The sequence below is a fragment of the Varroa jacobsoni genome, unplaced genomic scaffold, assembly GCF_002532875.2.
Source record: "Varroa jacobsoni isolate VJ856 unplaced genomic scaffold, vjacob_1.0 scaffold_740, whole genome shotgun sequence".
Classification (NCBI taxonomy): domain Eukaryota; kingdom Metazoa; phylum Arthropoda; class Arachnida; order Mesostigmata; family Varroidae; genus Varroa; species Varroa jacobsoni.
Genome location: NW_019213642.1, coordinates 275,422 through 294,225, shown reverse-complemented (window position 1 = coordinate 294,225; position 18,804 = coordinate 275,422). Strand labels below are relative to the sequence as shown.

The 18,804-nt window shown below is 41.4% G+C and overlaps 1 protein-coding gene and 2 long non-coding RNA genes across 4 annotated transcripts in view; 2 read left to right on the top strand and 1 right to left on the bottom strand.

Annotated features, from left to right (window-relative positions):
- LOC147753108 (uncharacterized) overlaps positions 1-343 on the top strand; it is a 5,059-nt gene extending 4,716 nt beyond the window's left edge. Inside the window, exon 3 of the long non-coding RNA XR_015312184.1 lies at positions 41-343. This is a non-coding gene — a long non-coding RNA (uncharacterized LOC147753108). The remainder of the gene's footprint in view (positions 1-40) is intronic.
- LOC111263174 (Cadherin 86C) overlaps positions 1-5,569 on the bottom strand; it is a 23,062-nt gene extending 17,493 nt beyond the window's left edge. Inside the window, exons 1-7 of one of the 2 annotated variants that reach the window (XM_022838046.2) lie at positions 5,515-5,569; positions 4,896-5,021; positions 4,037-4,177; positions 3,671-3,871; positions 2,188-2,313; positions 1,276-1,353; positions 769-930 (exon numbers count right to left, since the gene is read on the bottom strand). In XM_022838046.2, coding sequence (XP_022693781.2) covers positions 769-930; positions 1,276-1,353; positions 2,188-2,313; positions 3,671-3,871; positions 4,037-4,177; positions 4,896-4,949 — 762 coding nt within the window. In that variant the 5' untranslated portion in view covers positions 4,950-5,021; positions 5,515-5,569. Of the gene's footprint in view, positions 1-768; positions 931-1,275; positions 1,354-1,525; positions 1,702-2,187; positions 2,314-3,670; positions 3,872-4,036; positions 4,178-4,895; positions 5,022-5,514 lie in introns of those variants that run through there. The other variant, XM_086969484.1, reaches the window with a different exon arrangement.
- Positions 5,570-13,768: 8,199 nt separating this feature from the next.
- On the top strand, positions 13,769-18,486 carry LOC147753107 (uncharacterized). Its single transcript, XR_015312183.1, has 2 exons — positions 13,769-14,139; positions 18,052-18,486. It is a non-coding gene; the product is annotated as an uncharacterized LOC147753107 (long non-coding RNA).
- The last annotated feature ends 318 nt before the right edge of the window (positions 18,487-18,804 follow it).

Here is an 18,804-nt window from a genome sequence, read left to right as displayed (position 1 = left end):
CATTCACTGATCTATGAACGAAACATTATTACATTTTCAGGGCTTGCAAGGTTTTCCTTCTGCATAGCCTACAGGAGAACATAGAATACTGTACATCGAGTAGAGTAAGGATGAGTAAGGACCTCGCTATCGTTGAAGCAGGAAAAGGTCGACCTTACCTCATGAATTAGAGAAGTTACAGACTTTATCGAACGACAGGACAACAGACGCAAGGAAATGCAAAGAGAAATAGAGCTTTGTAAGAATTATTTATATGAATGTTCCAGTGATATAATTTCGCTCAGACGAGTGAATAGAGGAAAATTAAAAGTAAAAGACGTTCACTGTTGTTGTTGTTGCTGTTATTGCTAGCATTGACATAATTTCGATATCGGCGCCTCGAACAGCGTTCCTTGGAACTGCGACGGCTCCAGTTCGAGGTCTGAGTCTCTGTCCGCCGTTGGGGTCTGATACCGAAGCTTTTCTGACTATGACATTGGATCCGTGCGACCCGGAACGAGACACAGGCGCAGATACAAGTACAAAATTCGCATTATATGGCTGTAAGCGTATGAGCAGCTTCACTAGCTTCTTTGTCGGGTGCGATTTAATAGTGTATCTCATTTATACACTGAAGTAATAAAGTGATGCCTGCTTCTTTTGCGGAAGATTTCAAATAATATTTATTAGCCTCGTAAGGTCAATGTACGAGTGCAACGCATCGATTTCTATATTTTAACGTAAATTATTATTATTTAGAATCAATGCAGTACATTCGATTTTACCTACCTTCATCGTGAGACGGGGATCTTTGAGAGGATCAAAACGAAGTTTAGAAGGGTCCCTTACAACTAGTGAAAACTCGGCTTCCCGTAACACGTGACGCGGGACGACTTCGAACGCTGCAACAACGTCATCCTCTAACTCTAACTTAAATGTCGAGTTAATGCCCTGTCCAAACATGCGTGTAACAAGTTATACAATACTCGAACGCACGCTCACTTGTACTAACTGGATTTCGTACGTTTATTACTCTATCTAAATGTTCAGTTTCTACATCTTCGGCATCTGTCTGGCTTTATATATTTTTGAGAACCTTTGTCAATGAAGTGTACTTTTGAGGTAGTTATGACGTGGGTAATTTGACGATGTAGACGTTGTGTCTTATCTAATTCGATTATTCAACCATAGTTAGCTATATATATATATATATATAATATTTGTTATACAATACAACTATAGTGTTTGTTGATTCTGTCACTCTCTCTCTATGTCTCAATATCTAGCTCTACTTACAGTGTCTTTATCGAACACCTTATTTGACTGCCCTGGAGTCCATTTGACAGCACTGTTCACGGGGCTTTGCTCAGCAATCTGAAATGCGCCAGTTGAAAATGTATTCAAAATCAGAATTGTCTCTTTTTCCGCTTTATCCGAACCCGTGGCGTACGCATATTTTTATCTGTATATAGCCAATGCACGTATTTGATCGGCAGATACAAAAAAAACAAATTTGGCATTGATATATGCACGCCTACATACATACGTGTTCAGTTGTAAAAATCTCCAAGTTCCTTCCATATTTCTCTGTTATTGCTACCAGCTGAATTGGTGGCCATTTATGAACAGGATTCGATGCGGACTGAGGATAATGCCGTACATTCATATGCAGTACCCTGTGGCCCGCACGTTTTCCTGTGTTGAAGTTTTCCAGGAACCGAAAATAGCACTCTTCGGAATCGGGCCGCGCGGATCTCTTTCAAATGCTTATTCTTCTACGAGAGCAATACATTGACCACCATATCCTAAGGCTATTATTCAAGCAATCGCTACCAGTAAACTTAAATAACTATATTATGTAGGTTCATTTTATACTGACGATCGGACATGTCAATGAGTGAATATCATTTTTCCAGTGCCAAGCTCTGTTATGTAACCGAAGTGACTAGGATACTGGCGGAAATAATTATTCAGGCATGCTATCAACTATTTAAAAGCATACCCTCAATGCACACTTTTAATTCAATACAAAAAATGACGAAAAAAATACTCTTAGTATGTATGAACTCGTTAAACCAATGCCACGAATAATCATAGGATCTTGGCTTGATTTACGTTGTGCAGGCCAAAAACCTAGTTTATTATTATTGTCCTAACGTATTCCTACGTAGTATGTTATATATTGACAAATGTCTGATACAAACAAACCTGCCCAAGTATACGTTTCCCGGCAGCGAATTGTGGCACGTGATTTTCTTCAGAGACGACGGCTACTGCCAACTCCGTCGACACCTGCAGAGGCGGATATTCCTGGCTGCTTTCTACCTCTCGTGCCTTCAAACAACAACAATACAGGTTAACAACAACTTTATGAACTGTCCTAATAATAACATGGTCACTTTGAATACGGGACATGTCCTCATGTTGCTAACGGTTCACCAAAAGGTCGCCCGCTTAATTCTGTTCATATAGATTCCTATTCTAATCTTGTACCCTAACCGGCTCCTATACAAATCATATATTCTCCTTTCTAATAAACTCAATATACATTTCACGCATAAGACGACAACACTATTTTAGGAAGTATGGACGCATTAACAAGTATTGGTGATTGGCTTATTCAACACAAATGTATATTCCGCTATCTGCATAACTCATTTAATGAGAGGGAGTCGCTAAACCACTCTACGAATCATATTCGGTCCAATTTCATTTGCCAATTAGGAACAAAACTATCTTTTAGACTATAAGCACTTAAATCTCCACCTGCTGTTTGGAACAATACGCAAGGCTCATCAGGTCACCACTTAACGTCGACGATGAGATGGAACTCTTTGTGGGTATCGAGCATAGCTCATCCCCTGTTTTCCAACCAGGTAGGAAAAGTGGACTCTCATTTTGCGAAATAGGTCGCAGCACGGTCGAAACATGGTATAGCTCGTGGATCAAACAGGACATAGTCCGACTGGGCCAGGTATCAAGACACCATTTGGATTATGCCAATTGCTTGGTTGGACTGAAAGATGCCTGCGTTCAGGTTGTACGAGTCCTGGGAATTAGTGAAGCTTTAAGAATTAGTACGCGGAACGAAAGCGTCGAGAAGACACGATAGCGTATATCGCGCCTCCAATGGGGCAGACCATTGCAAAGGTTTGCCTCCCGTATGAATAGCGTACAGCTATATGCAATGTTGCGACACATTGTGTTGTAGGTTGAGCGTAAGTCTGCTTCTACTGGCGCTGTTATCAAAAAGCCGATATATCCTTCACTTCTGCACGACGCTCACCTTTTTCTTAAGTAATGCAAGTCTCGATGTGTTTAATAAGAATATGTGCCATGGAGTTGTACTTATCTACAAACCATCAGAAATCTCCAAACGGGAGTCAAATTCGAGTTTGATTTACTCTGGTACAACTTCAGTCATCAACCGAGTGTGCAGAATATTCATATGGACGTAACAACAAACGTTCTATTATAGCGCCTTTATTATGCTACCGGATCATTCTTTCTAGAATCGTACTGGTATCAACGCATGAGCTCAAGCTTAAGGACAACGTTTATTTTACCACTAATATAAGCGCACACCTATTTCGTATTATCATTCATAATGATGCTAGACCATCCGGCCTGACTGAAGTTTACTTGCATTACGCGGACGTGTCCGTAATAAAGTAATACAAATTATACTTACGGTAACTTTGAGAATGGACAACGACACCGTACAAGATCGTTCAATAAGTTCCTTGCCGTCACGCAGCAATGACAGATCACCTGTGTGTGGCTCTATACGAAAAAAATCTGCCCAATCGCTGCGCGGGTCTGAGAGGTAGGACATATTCCGAGGAGCTCCGAAATCCCCGTCAACAGCACGTATTCGGTGTATAACAGTGCCCTGTGTAAATTCAGAGATAATGCGCACAAAGTGTTTATGTAGACCATAATATATTTAGTATTCTGTTATGCAATGATGTTCGTAGAATAGAGAATTTGATTTTGTGGCAATGCAAAAGTACCAAAAATGTTAGAACATATTTAGACATCTTGTACTGAGTCTTACCGCCTGGGTGTTATCATTTACGACAATAACGGGGGGAATCCCAATGAAATATGGCGGAGTGTCGGGAGTATCTTCAACAACGATGCAAAGTGGAAGTATAATGATGTTCCGCGTGTCAAACTCATGATCGGTCCACGTATTCTGAAAGGCGAAAATACACCACGGGTACATAATCAAAGCACCTCGAATGTAAAAATAGAAAACAATGAGTAATTTACTTATTCAAAGTCCCAAGAACATTTGGCATCTATCCAGCAGTATTCCAGCCAGTGTCTTGCCAGCGTTTTCAGTTGAATTGAGAGGTCAGTAGTTGTTGCACCTTGTACCGTGAGACGTAAATTTTAAACAGGATTATATTTCTAAAATACAGTACTAGCTTTAACTAGATGAATGTTATTCCAATAAAATGTACTCGGCTGTATAAAGAAGAATTCCCTAATATTTTTTCGATAAAGATTACCCCAAACAACCGTCCTGTCTGCGTATTATTATACATTGACGTCATAACTGTATTTACTGCAAACAAACAGGTGGTAAGATAGAAAGCAGGTGTAGATAGTTTGAGTGTACATGAAAAAACACCGAAAAATTTTACTTATTCCCCAGCTGCATGATGTACTGTTAGCATCTGTTCAACTTCAACACTGGGTGTTCCTGTTGTTCCAGTTTCTGTGGTGCCAATTTGGCTGACCCACTGGACATAGTCAACAATGAAAAGCGTTCTTGAATCCAACTGGATATAATTGGTTCGGCAACTTCTAGTCAATCTAGTTAAAAACTTCTAGTCAGTCAAAATTCATAAACTAGCTAACCTTTATCGATATACCTATAAACCAGAGAAGAAAATAGATATACTCACAATGGCGGCCACTTTTATATAGTAGACGTTCTGAGCTTCGTAGTCTAACGGCATTTTTAGTTGCAGTTCTCCCGAACTGACTCCCTTCGGGCCGAAAATATATTTTATATAAAATTTCGATGAACCCTAAAATTCGTTAGGCCAAGAAGAGATGATGATATTCTATTGAGAGTGTTCGCCTTTCATAGTCCTCGCTTAAACTACTATGGTATCGCTGTTTCCTTTCACATGATTACATTTTTGTTTGATGACCACGGTGGCTAATACCAGACATTAGACAACCTCAGCATAGACTGTCGCTAAATTTTCTACGGGTGCGTCTATTTAACCGTTATAGAACTTCATGCCATCGACGTTTTATTCGTATAGAAAAAAATTAAAACGCTTTTCAAAGATCGATAGTTTCCATTAGGCAGACTTGGGGGATCAGCATACAACAACTTTACGAAAAATATAAGGACAGAAACCTGTTTCAATGTATACTTGCGGAAAACTGCACCGTCATCATGGTTATAAGAATGATTGCAACACAACACGACCCTTGAAAATCAGATGTTATCTAGTTTCTAGTTGTTTTATTTATTGCTAGAGGCGACTCGATACGGTCTTATCAACGTACAATGACTTCGAATACGACGGGAAGGTAGCTGTTCGGGTTATCCCTTGCCCTAATATGGCCAACAGTTGTATTAAGTGGCGTGTTCTGAAATGAAAAAAAATAATTATAATATAGAGTAGATAATAAAAGAGTTACATTAAAATTCGTCACTTCGGTAAGATCTGGCGGGGTATGTTGCAGTGCTGTGTTTCCGGTTAGATCCTTTGACTGAAATGAACCTCTGTCAATTATAGGTCTAATCAAATTCTATTCGACACGGTCCATAATACAAGACAGTGACAAGGACAACCCGAGGTACAGAAACGATTTCAGTGAATCCTGATAGGCTGATATTACTGGTAAGCATTGGACTAGTTGCATCACTAGTAGACTACTAGTCCCCGTGGTAACTTATTCGGTAATGTATTTCCCTGCTAGTCGTAGTGTGGTGTCCGGGCATAGACGTACTTCGTCGACCCAAAACGAATTCAATATAGAAGTTCAGGGATCATTTTCAAAATAACAAGGTTAACTAGAGCCTTAGTTTAAGATTTGTTGCATTTTTCTATAGAAACGTTATTTCGATTGGAGTGATCTACAAAGTTAGTCATGGGCGTTTGTGTTACTACAGTTATTATAACTATATATATATATTCGACACGGAAAAGAACCTTCGCAGTCGGCGTGTAGGCACACGTGCCATAGATATGCCAGAAGACATCCAACCATTTAATAAACGGGAACAAGACGATATGATAAGTGCTCAATTAATTTTGTGCAATATTTGCAAGGCCAGACTTGGTATGCTCATACTTGGTACCATCATGTACAGTCTCCTGCTATTTCTGACGAGCACCCTCCAACCTGGGCCGTAACTGAGGTGCCGGAAATGGTAGTGATGGTTAGAAAGCCGTAATTTTTATCACGAAGCCCCAGCGGCACTTTGTACTACTCTGCTTTAGGCAAAGTGTTCGTATTTCAATATGTAGCAAGATTAATGTCTCCGGAGCGAATGGAAGCGTGCTACAACGGTGGTTTTGATCGCGCCCGCTGCCGCTGCTACTGCCAGGGTACTCTTGGATGGGGTTTAGTCATGGGCCATTTAGCCCATGAGGGGCGATAGCGGCGGCACTACTGCCAAAGGTTAAACGTCGGTCGACAGCAATTTTTGATGCACACGAACCCCATTAGGTTTGACGAAGCTGCCGAATTCGTATTTTCACTTTCCAATCCCACAAGCTAGCTCTGGCACGAGCTAAGAGCCCTTATCGACATATTATATGTGTAGTTGTACACTACACAATACTTTTCATAGTGCGCCACTTACAACGTACGCTGACTTTGTGCAGTGTTCTGACGCGCGAAGAACGATGTATTTAATCTATAACATTTCCACCGCAATTAGGGTTTCGATCTATCCATACTCGTGGATTGTATTTTTTTCCTTTTAGCATACGCCATATTTATGGAATACGTACCTATGCGACTACTATCATTATTGTAATTAGCTAAAAGAAAAAAAAACACACAAAGGATGTGTTAAGAGAATAGAGAAGTGCACATGTGAACGAATTGTTGTTGGGTGTTGACGGTTTGTCCCTGGCTACCCATACGTAGCGTGAGATGAAGGTTTCTGTATACTATATGCATACAAGACTATATATGTGTGTATATATATATATATATATATATATATATGACGTTTTTGAAAGTGCCAAAAAGCATTTGCCCTATTCTGTATACATTAACACGCTTAAGCACCGACGGTTCATAAACATCTTGTGGTATTTTCAAGATGGAGATATACGAATCGTTTAACGCAAAAGCTTCGCACATACAATTTTTACCGCGATAACATCGTCGGGTGAGTCGAAATATGCTCAAGCACTATGAACGGATACGAATGGTGAGGCACTGTACTTCGAAATACCTAACCTGCAGAAAACAAATGTATGCCTTGAACTTGTGTGATAGGACTGGAGTCCAATGCGTAGGAAACATGCCAACTTCACGAAACAAGTATTTATCGTTATGTTACAGAGTTTTGCAAAAGTTTGTAAAGCCACAAATCATTTCATAAACCCTTATGATTGCGTGTTAATTAATTAAATAGTAAGGATGCGTCATCAATTTGTGACTACCAATGTGCTTGAGCGGTTCTGTAATTTCTGTCGGTTCCGGAAAGCTTCAGCTCTTATTGTAAGTCGTAAGAAGTGTACCGACGTGTAGCCAATGAAAATGTGAGAAACAACCGTTAACCTAAAAGACTAAATAAATGACTCATACGGATACTTATGAGAAGAGGGAACATTTATCGTCATAAAGGAGATCTCATAAACAAATAACAAAAGATTGGTAATCCGGTATTGGGTTCTATGTGATGCCACTATTATTGCGAATCTACTAGTGCTAGCTATTTCGGCACTGATGTCACCAAAGGCACGTAGCCATGATTCACCTTTTCGCCGAGGCCACGAAGGAAAGGTTTGTTTATTCGAACGGTAATACTCAGCCAGCGAATCGGCAACGGAAGTCGATGCAGGCAAGCTGTTCCAGAGAACAGAAGAACGGACAATCGGTGCCTCGTTCAGGAGACCCATTTCAGAGGAAGAGATGTCCTACCGTGTGTTCTTATCCTATTATTCACTACTAACGCTACTTCGGCTTTTCTGAGACGTTTTTGGCCTAATCAACAAACTAGGTGGTTATATTTTGGAAAGGTTCACCTGCTTCGAAATCAAAATTATGATTTGAGCGAGTAAACGAATATCAAATTGCCACCCTTAGTATGTCACATGTTGTTTAGACACATATCGTCCCAATAGCTGACACAACGGGGATAATTAGATATTGAACATGCCAGGTCATCCTTCTCACGAACGCACTTACGGCATACATGCCCTTGTGTGTGTATGTGTCTTAGGACAAAGCCTCCCGAACGCAACCTAAGCTATAAGTGGAACCGTTTGAAGTGTTTGTTTACTTGCAAAGCCCTTCTCACAAAAACTAATTGTCACTTTAGGAGGACACTCCCATGACAAATGATGTACAAGCTATAGTGTCTACAGCAGAGCATGGCGTGAATTTACGTTATATTCATATGTGTTCTGCGTCGCAAAGAGACACTGGGAGGCGCCTGCTGAGACCTTTCACTCCAACCGCTTGACTGCAAAAGTAATTCCGTTTCGTGCTAGCCGCCTTAACGGTGGTAATGTTTGCCATAGATAAGTACGTCGGCTCGTGTCTCGTTGCGTCAGCCGTTCGCGCGAGTGTCTGCTGGCTTTCGTAGAAGAACCGATAGGATCGGAAAAACGAAAGGGGTAGAGTTGGCGGCAGGAGTGGCGAAGCCAGGCCACAAGGGTTATAAGCGCAACGACTGGCAGAGTGTGTTGACGCAAGCCGATTTTAAGTATTGCTTTTTTGAGGAGGGACCTTTGATGGCTTCGTGCACTGTTTGTAACGAACTGTGATCGCTGGCCTTGAAAAGCCCTGAACTTGTGCGGCCCTTTTTGGTTCTCTCGCCGCTTTCAATTTTGAAGTGAAAAAAAACGAAGATTCTTCTGCGAGACGGCCGCAAACGAACAATACAGGCCAAGCTGCGCCAAGATGAAAGATTTTGCGTGTCCAAGCACGTTTGTCCCACAGACAGCGAAAAAGGCAATCGCAGAGAAACACGTCGTGCAGTGGTGGAACAGACACGCTCGCAAAGCTTCGATCGGCTCTAAGCATTCGAATCTTTAGAAGGACACGGCCTATTCGAAGGTTCGCTCACCAGCTTTACGTTAATGTTGTTGCTCGAGCCTTCAGTCGATCAGGGTCGAGTGAAAGCTCGAATTCACTTGCATTTTTTCAAGTGAAAGAAAAGCCTTTCCTTTTGTCGCAAGAAATACTTTGAAGGATGTCGCACTTCGTGGCAGCACGTTTGTTAGGGGAAATATGGAATTTAGTTTTTTAGTATTGTTATTATTATATGAAACACATCGTAATAAATAATTTGCTCGAATAGAGGGTGTCGAGTTATGTACAAAAGACACGATTGGCATTCTAGGCAAAAATACGCCTTATCAAGAAAAATTTAAATGTGTAAATTTTTTTTTTTTTAATCTTCGTTGTCCCAGGTTTATTTAAAAGCACAATAAACGATGCATTTTAGGTAAAGGGAGATTTACTAATTTATTGTGTTTTATTTTGATGAAACAAAGTATTCAGTCGGTGCTCGAGTGTCCTACTTGTTTTGTGCCTCTAGCCATTAAACATACCATTTGCTGGATGAACAATACGTACATATTATACAGCTGACATATAGTATATTTGCAAAATTTCCTGTCATGTGCAGGCCATATTTTAAATAAATAAATAAGATCGAACACTTGACCTGGATACCGTATCGCTTCACGTAGACGTAATTTTACAACCTCTTGTTCTAATCCTTTTTTTTTTTTTGTAATTGAAACGTTTGGGGTTCCTGGCTTGATAGTGCCACTTGTGAAATCGACTGAAATATGACGTTCTATGATTTCTGCATCGTAGTCTTTTCCAAGCAGGCGCTACTTGACTGGTACATATTTATTGCTACAATTATTCTTTCTTCTTTTATCAATACGGCCTCGTTCCTGTTTGATTGGCCGTGTCCAAGCATTCTCTGCGTAAGCTCGTATATTACACTGCATATGATAGTGTACATCTTGGTTTTGCACGAAGGCACGCACAACTATAGATAGATAGATAGAGATGCACGTTGTATGCAACACGCATATGACACATTTTTACACATGATAATACTGGGTAAGTAGTTAACGTTTGTGCAGGTTACGATGACTAACTTCAGTCCAGTTGAGCTGCAAATGGGTTCATGGGTCTTTACCTCTGTGTGTATAAGTAACCCTATGTGTGAGATGGGTGGTGATTTATCTGTGGCAAACAGTTCGCTCTATGCGAAGCTTTCCCCAGTCAACCAGCTACCTAGCTAGCGAACGCTGTTCTCTGACCCAGAGGGTCGAACAACCGCACTGTAGGGCCGCGTATTCTTCCGGCAGCGTCTGCCGATGTCAGTCATCAACATTCAGCAGAACGAACGAGTGACTGACTTTCTCCTCTACCCGTGATTCCTGCTCGCCTAGTTTCTCATGCTGCTGTCACTACATCTCTCGCCAACATTGCCGACAGACGGCCGATCAGTTGGTCAGACGGAGGGGACGTTAGCACGACAAGGCACCACCCTTTGGGCTCCCATAATAATGCAAGCAGGTGGCGGCAGAGATGGTATTAGAAGTGATGGTACTCGACCGTTGACTTAGCCCGGCTTAGTTCGGCTGAGAGATTTACGTTGGCGTAGCGCAGTCTGGTTTTGTTTGCCGACAAGAACGAAACTCGCATTTCTACCAAGCAGAAAGTCCACTAGGATCTGACTTTGCTTCCTACTTTTTCGTCGCTGGGGCAGCACATTAACACATAAATACACATTCATACACACCCACCCCGTTTCAGATGCTCTCTCGCTGAATAACTTTCCTTTACCATTATCCTCGTTATTGGCCTCCGTTTTTGCACACACACGCAACCAGCACAGTTTGTTTTCTTCGGTCCAGAGAACGTCCTTACGTACACACCCCTTAGTATACGAAAATATTGTGTAGTGATGCGAGGATTCGGTGACTGGTGCCAGCAGGACGTCTCCTACCGCTGTAGATCAGATATACGCCCTTAGGCAGCCGGTACAGTGGAAGTGCAGGAGCCGCCAGCGAGGAATCATCGTTGGAACTCGGAGCATTTGAGAACAACTGCATAATTATTCGGATCGTTCGCTTCCACAGACAGGACTTCTTTACGGGACTCAGAAGGGTAACTGACGCTCCTATCGCCTAAATTCTGGATATGATAACTGTCGAATTAAGTTAGACGATTGTCGACTTGAAGCGCGACTCAGCTGTTTGCATGTGAGCTTGTTCTCATGTAGCGCGTTCTTGTTAAGAAGGACAACGTTTCTTCAAGTGCTGACCTTATAACTCAAGAAAGTTAAAAAAAATAACTATGTGGGAATCGCACAAGATTATGGAAGCGCGAAGAGTTCATCTGCCAGAGAAAGGCATAAATAACGAGTAAAACGTAGCAAACACGAAGGTATTGTTTTGTCTGCATAGTTCCAGTACATCAAGGCGTTGTCTTATTGTTTATATATGTTTTCTATTAAGAATATAATGGAAAATTACATTTACGTTTAATTAGCAACGCCAGATAGAATATAATTCTCAGTATATAGCATAGGTAGTCAATTGTTTTTTGCTTTTATTAACGGGAAACGATCCATCGCCTGTCTATTGACGTGCATACCTAATAAGCTTTGTTATGATTCAGCGGGACTGGAAGCTCAAGTGTGATCTGTAATTGCACTGTCCGATGAGGTGTGGATGTCTCATGTCCGTGACCTATTTCAAATCGCCAACATCACTGGGTGGTTGGTCCCAGCTACGAGGTCGCTATTCAGCGTCGGCCTGACGTTCACCGGCAATCAGCTGATTAATAGGTGACAGCGCGATCTCTATAAGAATATGGGATGACCTGCGTACAAAAGCGGACCCGGCAACAGAGACTAAGAGTGAGGGAGTAGCAATGCTCGGATCATAAGCATATAAGCTGCATGTGGATGACGCTGGCGTGAGATATGCATGACTAGACAAAGACAGAACTCGATAGCCTTCAAATAATGGACCTCCTGTGCAGCAAGCCAATTATTTGACTCTATGCCGATCTATATATAATATGTGGACGAGCGATCTTGTCAATGAAAAATGTCAGTACCAACGCCTGACGTAATAAGCTTAAACAGTAAGTTAGTTCTATACTCAATATATGCAATGACATAAAGTGAGGACAACAACTGATTTGTATGGTGAGGATTAATTATAGGAGTCATTCTGAAATTAATGTTTCGCCTGGATTATACTGTTCTGTATTACTAAAAAGGCATACAAGTATTTCCGATAGAAAAACTTTCACTTTGTAGATTACGGAGCTCGTGTCCGTGGTGGATTTTCTACATACGTCACTAGTTTTAAATAGATCATATGGAAATGTTCTCTTACCTACAATATACATTGTCTATACGAGCCTGCCCGCCTGTCTGTTCGTGTTCAGGCGAAAGCGTATTTCGTACAGTGAGACTACTGCTAGCCGTTAATTGCTGCAGGCCTACGGTCAGATATTTCTTCTTAGGTGGACTGCAGCCGTGATTGCACCGTAGATGTTTCCCACGGATGAATTTGCCTCCATGGTGGCATATTCGATCGGACACACGTTTGCCTCGAGCGGCAATAAGACTAGATGGCAAGCTTGGAAGCATGCATATTTAGCGTTTAGTCGGTTCCTAAACGCTCAAAGAATCACTCGTTCTAGAGTATTTCTGTACGTGCCTATGAACAATAAACGTTTTGCTATCAACAGTGAATTGCAGAGCGGTGGTCAAGATTGGAAAATTACGGACGGCGTTTAGTTGTTGCGATGCCGATTACGTTTTACTGTGATCAAGATCAACCACATCCACGTGACTTGGTCGGTTGTCTTGCAGAGTAATAAATCCCTTAATAATAATATATGCCTAGTAATAAATGCCCCAATAGCGCTGCTGGTTGCAGTACGCAGCAGTTGACAACGGGCATTGTATCTAAGCAGCAGTAACAGAGCAGTTGTTATAAAAGTAGTACAATAGTAATAACAGCAGACTGCGAACGCGTAAGATTCCATCACAGTGGCAATGCACCGTTGTCTACACTTCTCTGTCTATAGCCGTGTGGGATCGTTCCCTGATCACGCTATCGAATTTGCGCTTCCTGGCCTTACAGGGCAAATGGCGCAAGGCTGTTGAAACACGCAAGACGTACAGCCATCACTATATCCTGCCCCACTAGAACATTATGGTAGTACAACGGGGAAATGAAACGAAACACCAGGACATGTAGGGCTGCTGCTTGCTCTTAGCTTGCTGCTTGTAGGAAAGTACATGCCTGTGACCACCCAGTGTTGCTCAGGCAGCAAGATGCTAGCTCCCTGGAAACTTACTCATGGCATAGATGCTTCTGCTGCTAGTCCTGAATTAGAGGTTAAATTGTTGCATCCTATCCTGCCCTTTGGATCCTTCGTGCCAGGCAGCTCCTACGGTTTTTACCAGTGACACCACCTACTTTCTCAGCCTGCTTTTACCTCAACTCAGATAGCTCGTTCGCCAGCCCGCCCATCTGATAGTAAGCGTCCCTGCTGCCGTCGTAATAGCAATGGCTGGAGTTGCCGCAGGGGCAGCAGTAACTGTGTTTTAAAGTAAAGGGATTACGTACTGCGTACAAACACACACCGCGTCTATATAAACGTTCGCCTGCGATGGCACCCGGGCAGTGTAGTATGATGCATTTTATACGAGTTAGCGATATCGCGCTGCACGCTCTGTTCTCATAAGTTTGAAGTTCCTGAACCTTTTAGTGTGCTATTCACCACGCCGTCGGTTGTCGGTACGAACATGTTCGTACCTGTCAACCTGTCTTAAAGTGCTCCGTTTAGTGTAACAGCAGACGCCTAACTGGATCTGAAGTTGCTCACACATCTGGATTAACTGCTTCGCATTTTGCCGCCGACGCTTACTCGCCGTATTTTTTGAATGTTAATACATTGATATGCCAAAGTACATGTAGATGGTGATGTACTATATTGTAGATAGGCATCACATATAGAAATTATAATCTTTTTATTGTGAAACGAGACAAGTGCTATTGTTTTACTCGCTATTTGGGGTGCTGCGTTTTTTCGTTATCATCAATACCGGTATAATCCAAACAGTTGTCATGATTAGAGGCTGTCATCTGATTATGATTTGCCTTTCCGATAACTTGGTCACTCAATCTGTAAGTGAATGGTAAATGCTTATGCTACTAGATTGAAACACAAGATTTTAGGGCCGCGAGTTTTACGTGGCCTTTTTGACGTCTTACTAGATATTCTTTAGGGAATTAATTATTATAACACGACATAGCTTTGCCAGATGTAGCCACTTTCAAGTCCATTTTAGACAGGAATGAACGTCTAGACGATTGTCCGCTGCGAAACTTTGTTGTCCTTTTACTCTGCGTAATTCAAAACCGTCATAAGACCGCCATCTGTGTCTAATAGACTGCGGATACCAACACTTTTTCTGCAGAGTTCCCGCTCTATGATTACAAAATTATGCGATGAATTCTCGAAGTGGGATCCGCTTGAATATTACCGAAACGATTCGTTTGGGCTTATTTTTGGAGAACGCCCGCCATTACCCCATAACGTCACTGAAATCGTCTGCCACAAGCAGGGCAACAAAAATCTACTCCCTTTGTTGTAAGCGAAATGTCCTGCCAATCGACTGACTCTGACTCAATCAAAATAGTGAGAGGGTCAGCTGGTCATAGTAGTAACAGACGCACGAGCGGGATCTGCGTTCATACCAGAGCGAGTGAAAGGTCGTACGACCCACCGACATCTGTACGATATACTTTACGTGTAGGCTACGGGTATCGCGTGTACACATAATATATGCAGTCGATTTTTACGGCGCTGTGATCGTTGCTATTGCCAATAAGTAACATTTTCGCCATTGTAAAGACGAAGAGCTTTACAATAAATAGTAGCTTCTGGGCCTGTGTCGTGTTTGGCGGTTCTTCTACCTCTTTAATAATGAGAATATGCATCTTTCGTGTGGGATTTTGACAACGACAAATGCGTTCTAGTTTTCCACAAGGAACTGATACTCTGAACATCCATGAAATAATTTAACATATTTAAATCGTACCAACTCACATCGATCACTTCGTTTCCCCTCTGAGTAATTCCAAAAAGTTTAGTTTGGACGTGTCGAAGCTGATATCGTGGTTCTATTGCGGTTGCAAGAAACGTTAAGTGTTGTAGCGTACGTTCATCTGCTCACGTTTGTTATGGTCCTCAGATTTATTGAAATGCTTTTAGACAAATATTAAATTTTAACATATTTTGAGATCGTGATATTTACGTTGCTGCGACGTGTAGTACTCAAGGGTACTTCAGCTTGTAATTGGAAAGCTGCTGACAATGTGATATTATGGAGATATTTTTCATAAAGGTCAATATACGTAGGTGTTTGACGGCCAACATGAGTCCTACCTATTCCGCGAACGCCGACTCCGGTGCCAAGAATCATTTGCTAAGTTGATTTTGATTCTATTCAAGTTAATGGTTCCGTGTCGAAGGCGGTAAGTCTTAACAGTCCAACCACCTATCATATTCGAAAAAAGCTGCAAGCAGTTAATCGTTGCACGTTAAAGCTCAACTTAATCGTTGTGATGGTTCCTTCTATTTATAAACATAGTTTGTTTTAGAGCATACACCTGTCTAGAGTATTTAACTTAGTGAATGACTTCATTAGAAATTGCATAGAAGTTGGTCTGCTGGGGTTGTTAGCAGCACCAGCCTTAACCGATAAGAGCCTAAAAGCTAAAATTTCCCATTGCATTTCTTCGCCGCTAATTAGCAAAATTGAATCTGCACTTCCCATATATATTGCTTACTTAAAAATTGAAACATAAATTCATACATATCCTGTTCTCCGAAAAATGATTACACAGCAGTTTGTCACGATCAATGACTCCATTTAGAGTTACGATTAGATGCTCTCATTAACTACGTTTCTATTTCTTGACAAGCAAATGGTACGCAACAATAGCCACCTTCCACCGCGCGTACGTTCGATGGCAGTACGTCGTGAATTCCTATGGACAAGATTGCATAATTACTTGTCACCTTTCCTGTTATGACTCATTAGCGTCGTCCAACTATACTCCTAGCTAGGAAATATCTCAACACTCCATCGGACGAAGAGAAGTACGGCGGCTAATTTAAAATTCAAGGTTTTTTTAAATTATCCGCAAACCATGCTCCCTTTATGCACTCCTCACTCTGCTCCGATGTTTGAAGGTCAGCTTTGAACTACATGCGCCTGTGATGTTGACAGGACAAGGGCCGAGCGGTAGGCCGCCGCTTTTGCCAGCTTCCGATGATGACGCTTCGCTATTACAACAAGCGCTATAGGACGTTGATTGGCGTGAGCATACGCAACCGCAGGGATTTGCCTGCCGGGAGCACAAAAGTGGGTCAGGGTCGACGTTTCCCTCTGTCAGTCACACAGCCTCGCGCGGCGCACGCTGCTTGCAATAACGAGCGTTATAGAGGAAATTCTGGGAACTTGAAACGGTACGGCGTTAGTTTGTATTATTGCACGGCGTAACGCAAGGAGTGGTGGTCATAAATATGATCAACGCGACAAGTTAAATGCTTGACGTTCTTATGATCGTATATACAACCGCTCGTGTACATTAAGCGCAATTGGGTTTGTGGTGATAGCAAAAATGCTACTAGCTATATGATGAAGTCAATGGTGCAACACATGACGCAAGGTAGAGGAGTTTCATCTAAGAATTATTTAGAATAGATTTCACATCGGACCAAGGCTCTAGCGGCGCTTGAACTATGACAAAATAACAGGACACACACACATTTTAGTTGGTGAAAAATTCGCTCTTCGTGAAAAACACGGTCCTTATTTTAATAAAACCTTATTACTTTACAGTCGTGGAAGATGCGCAGATGTCCTCTGCTACTCTTGAGGATACCCCTTTGTCTTTGGTATTTTTATTGTACTATGTAGTAAATTGCCGTTGTAATAGAATGTAATAAATATTTATAACATATATTAACGAATCTGATGTAAATCTTGTAGACAATATGGTCTAGACTTGTTAAAATTGGAAAACTTTACCAACCAATAGAAAATTGCTGCTCAGTTGCTTAAACAACAGAAACGGGTATTTCGTGCTACAAAAGCTATTGGCTGCAGATGTTGAAGTTAATAAATAACAGCTACAGAAAGTTAAAAGGTCACTTCACCCTTGAGCTTATAGAGCTATGAGCAGTTTGATATGTATATGAACATGTCGGAATTAGACAAGCTGTACTTAAAACAAAGATGGCGTCAACGGCTATCCATAACCTTCATAATACTGCAGAGTTAAGAACTTCCCTATTCAGAACTTGACCATGTTCGATAGATGCAACCGATTGCTTAATTCTATGTATTATAATGGAGCATGCCAAACAAGAGCGCTGCACAAGCCAATTAATAGGGAAACCGATCTCAGATCGTGTATATACTTCTGTGTGTATTCTAACTTAGCGCGGATACTGGTGTTGCAACCTCGTTACAAGAACTTAGTGCACTCATGCGTCGTACTAATGATTTGTAAGAAGCGTATCTAACTTAAACTCATTCTGCTGGCAAATCACTAATCAATTAAGATGCCTAGAGCAAATCGGTTAAACAATAGTCATGATGGGAGATGTTACAGTTATAGTATATGTAAAGTATAAACTAATGCCACCATTACTGCTCAAAATGTCTGACAAGATATTACTCTTTATGGTAGCTACGTGAATAGTTAAAAAATAATAGAGAAAATGTCTGTATCATTGACATGACTGCCTATTTATAGCAAGCTGCACCCACGCCTCTTTCAGACAATGGTTCCCAGTAGCGGAAAGGCCGTGAGATGGATGCTTATTATGCGTCGTGGTTGGCCGCTTCGAGCCCAGCTTCTTCACGTAACGCCAAACATAGGCCCAGTCCGGCCGAATCCAGCTCGGTAGTGATGTGCGAAGGCCGGACATGACATCTACATAGAAAATTATATTTAGCTCACGTAACCAGAGGTCGAATAGGTCCAACGCCGTAAACATTCGCCGTAGGTTCGATGCTGCCGCTTGCTTATGCCGCTTTTGGCGTACAGGTGTCGTACATACGACCACTTATATATACACGTAGGGCTATTGAAGTGCATGGTCCGAAATTAGTATCCGGTAATAGGTAAAGCTTCGCTACCTATCGAGTATTTGTCTTCGGGTTGTTTTCAAAATAAATCTTTACGTGAAAAATCAGGCCAATAAAAATTCAAATTATTCTCAAGATAAATATCACCATTTCGAAATGGCCAAAAAGTAATTGTCGGTTTTTGTTAACAACGAAAACGTTGTACTACCTATCCTATTAGCATCTTACTATAAGTTTTTCTGCTAACCCATATCTTAAAGTCGGTTTGACAGTTTAAAAAATATAACCCCACCAAGTATTACACTATGTGCTACACTACAATGTAATGTTTGGACCGACCTCATTCTTTTTGCACATGGCATATATTATTTACTGACGACAAATTATATTTGTGTATATCTATATTTCTATCTCTATTATCTATCTATATATATATATATATA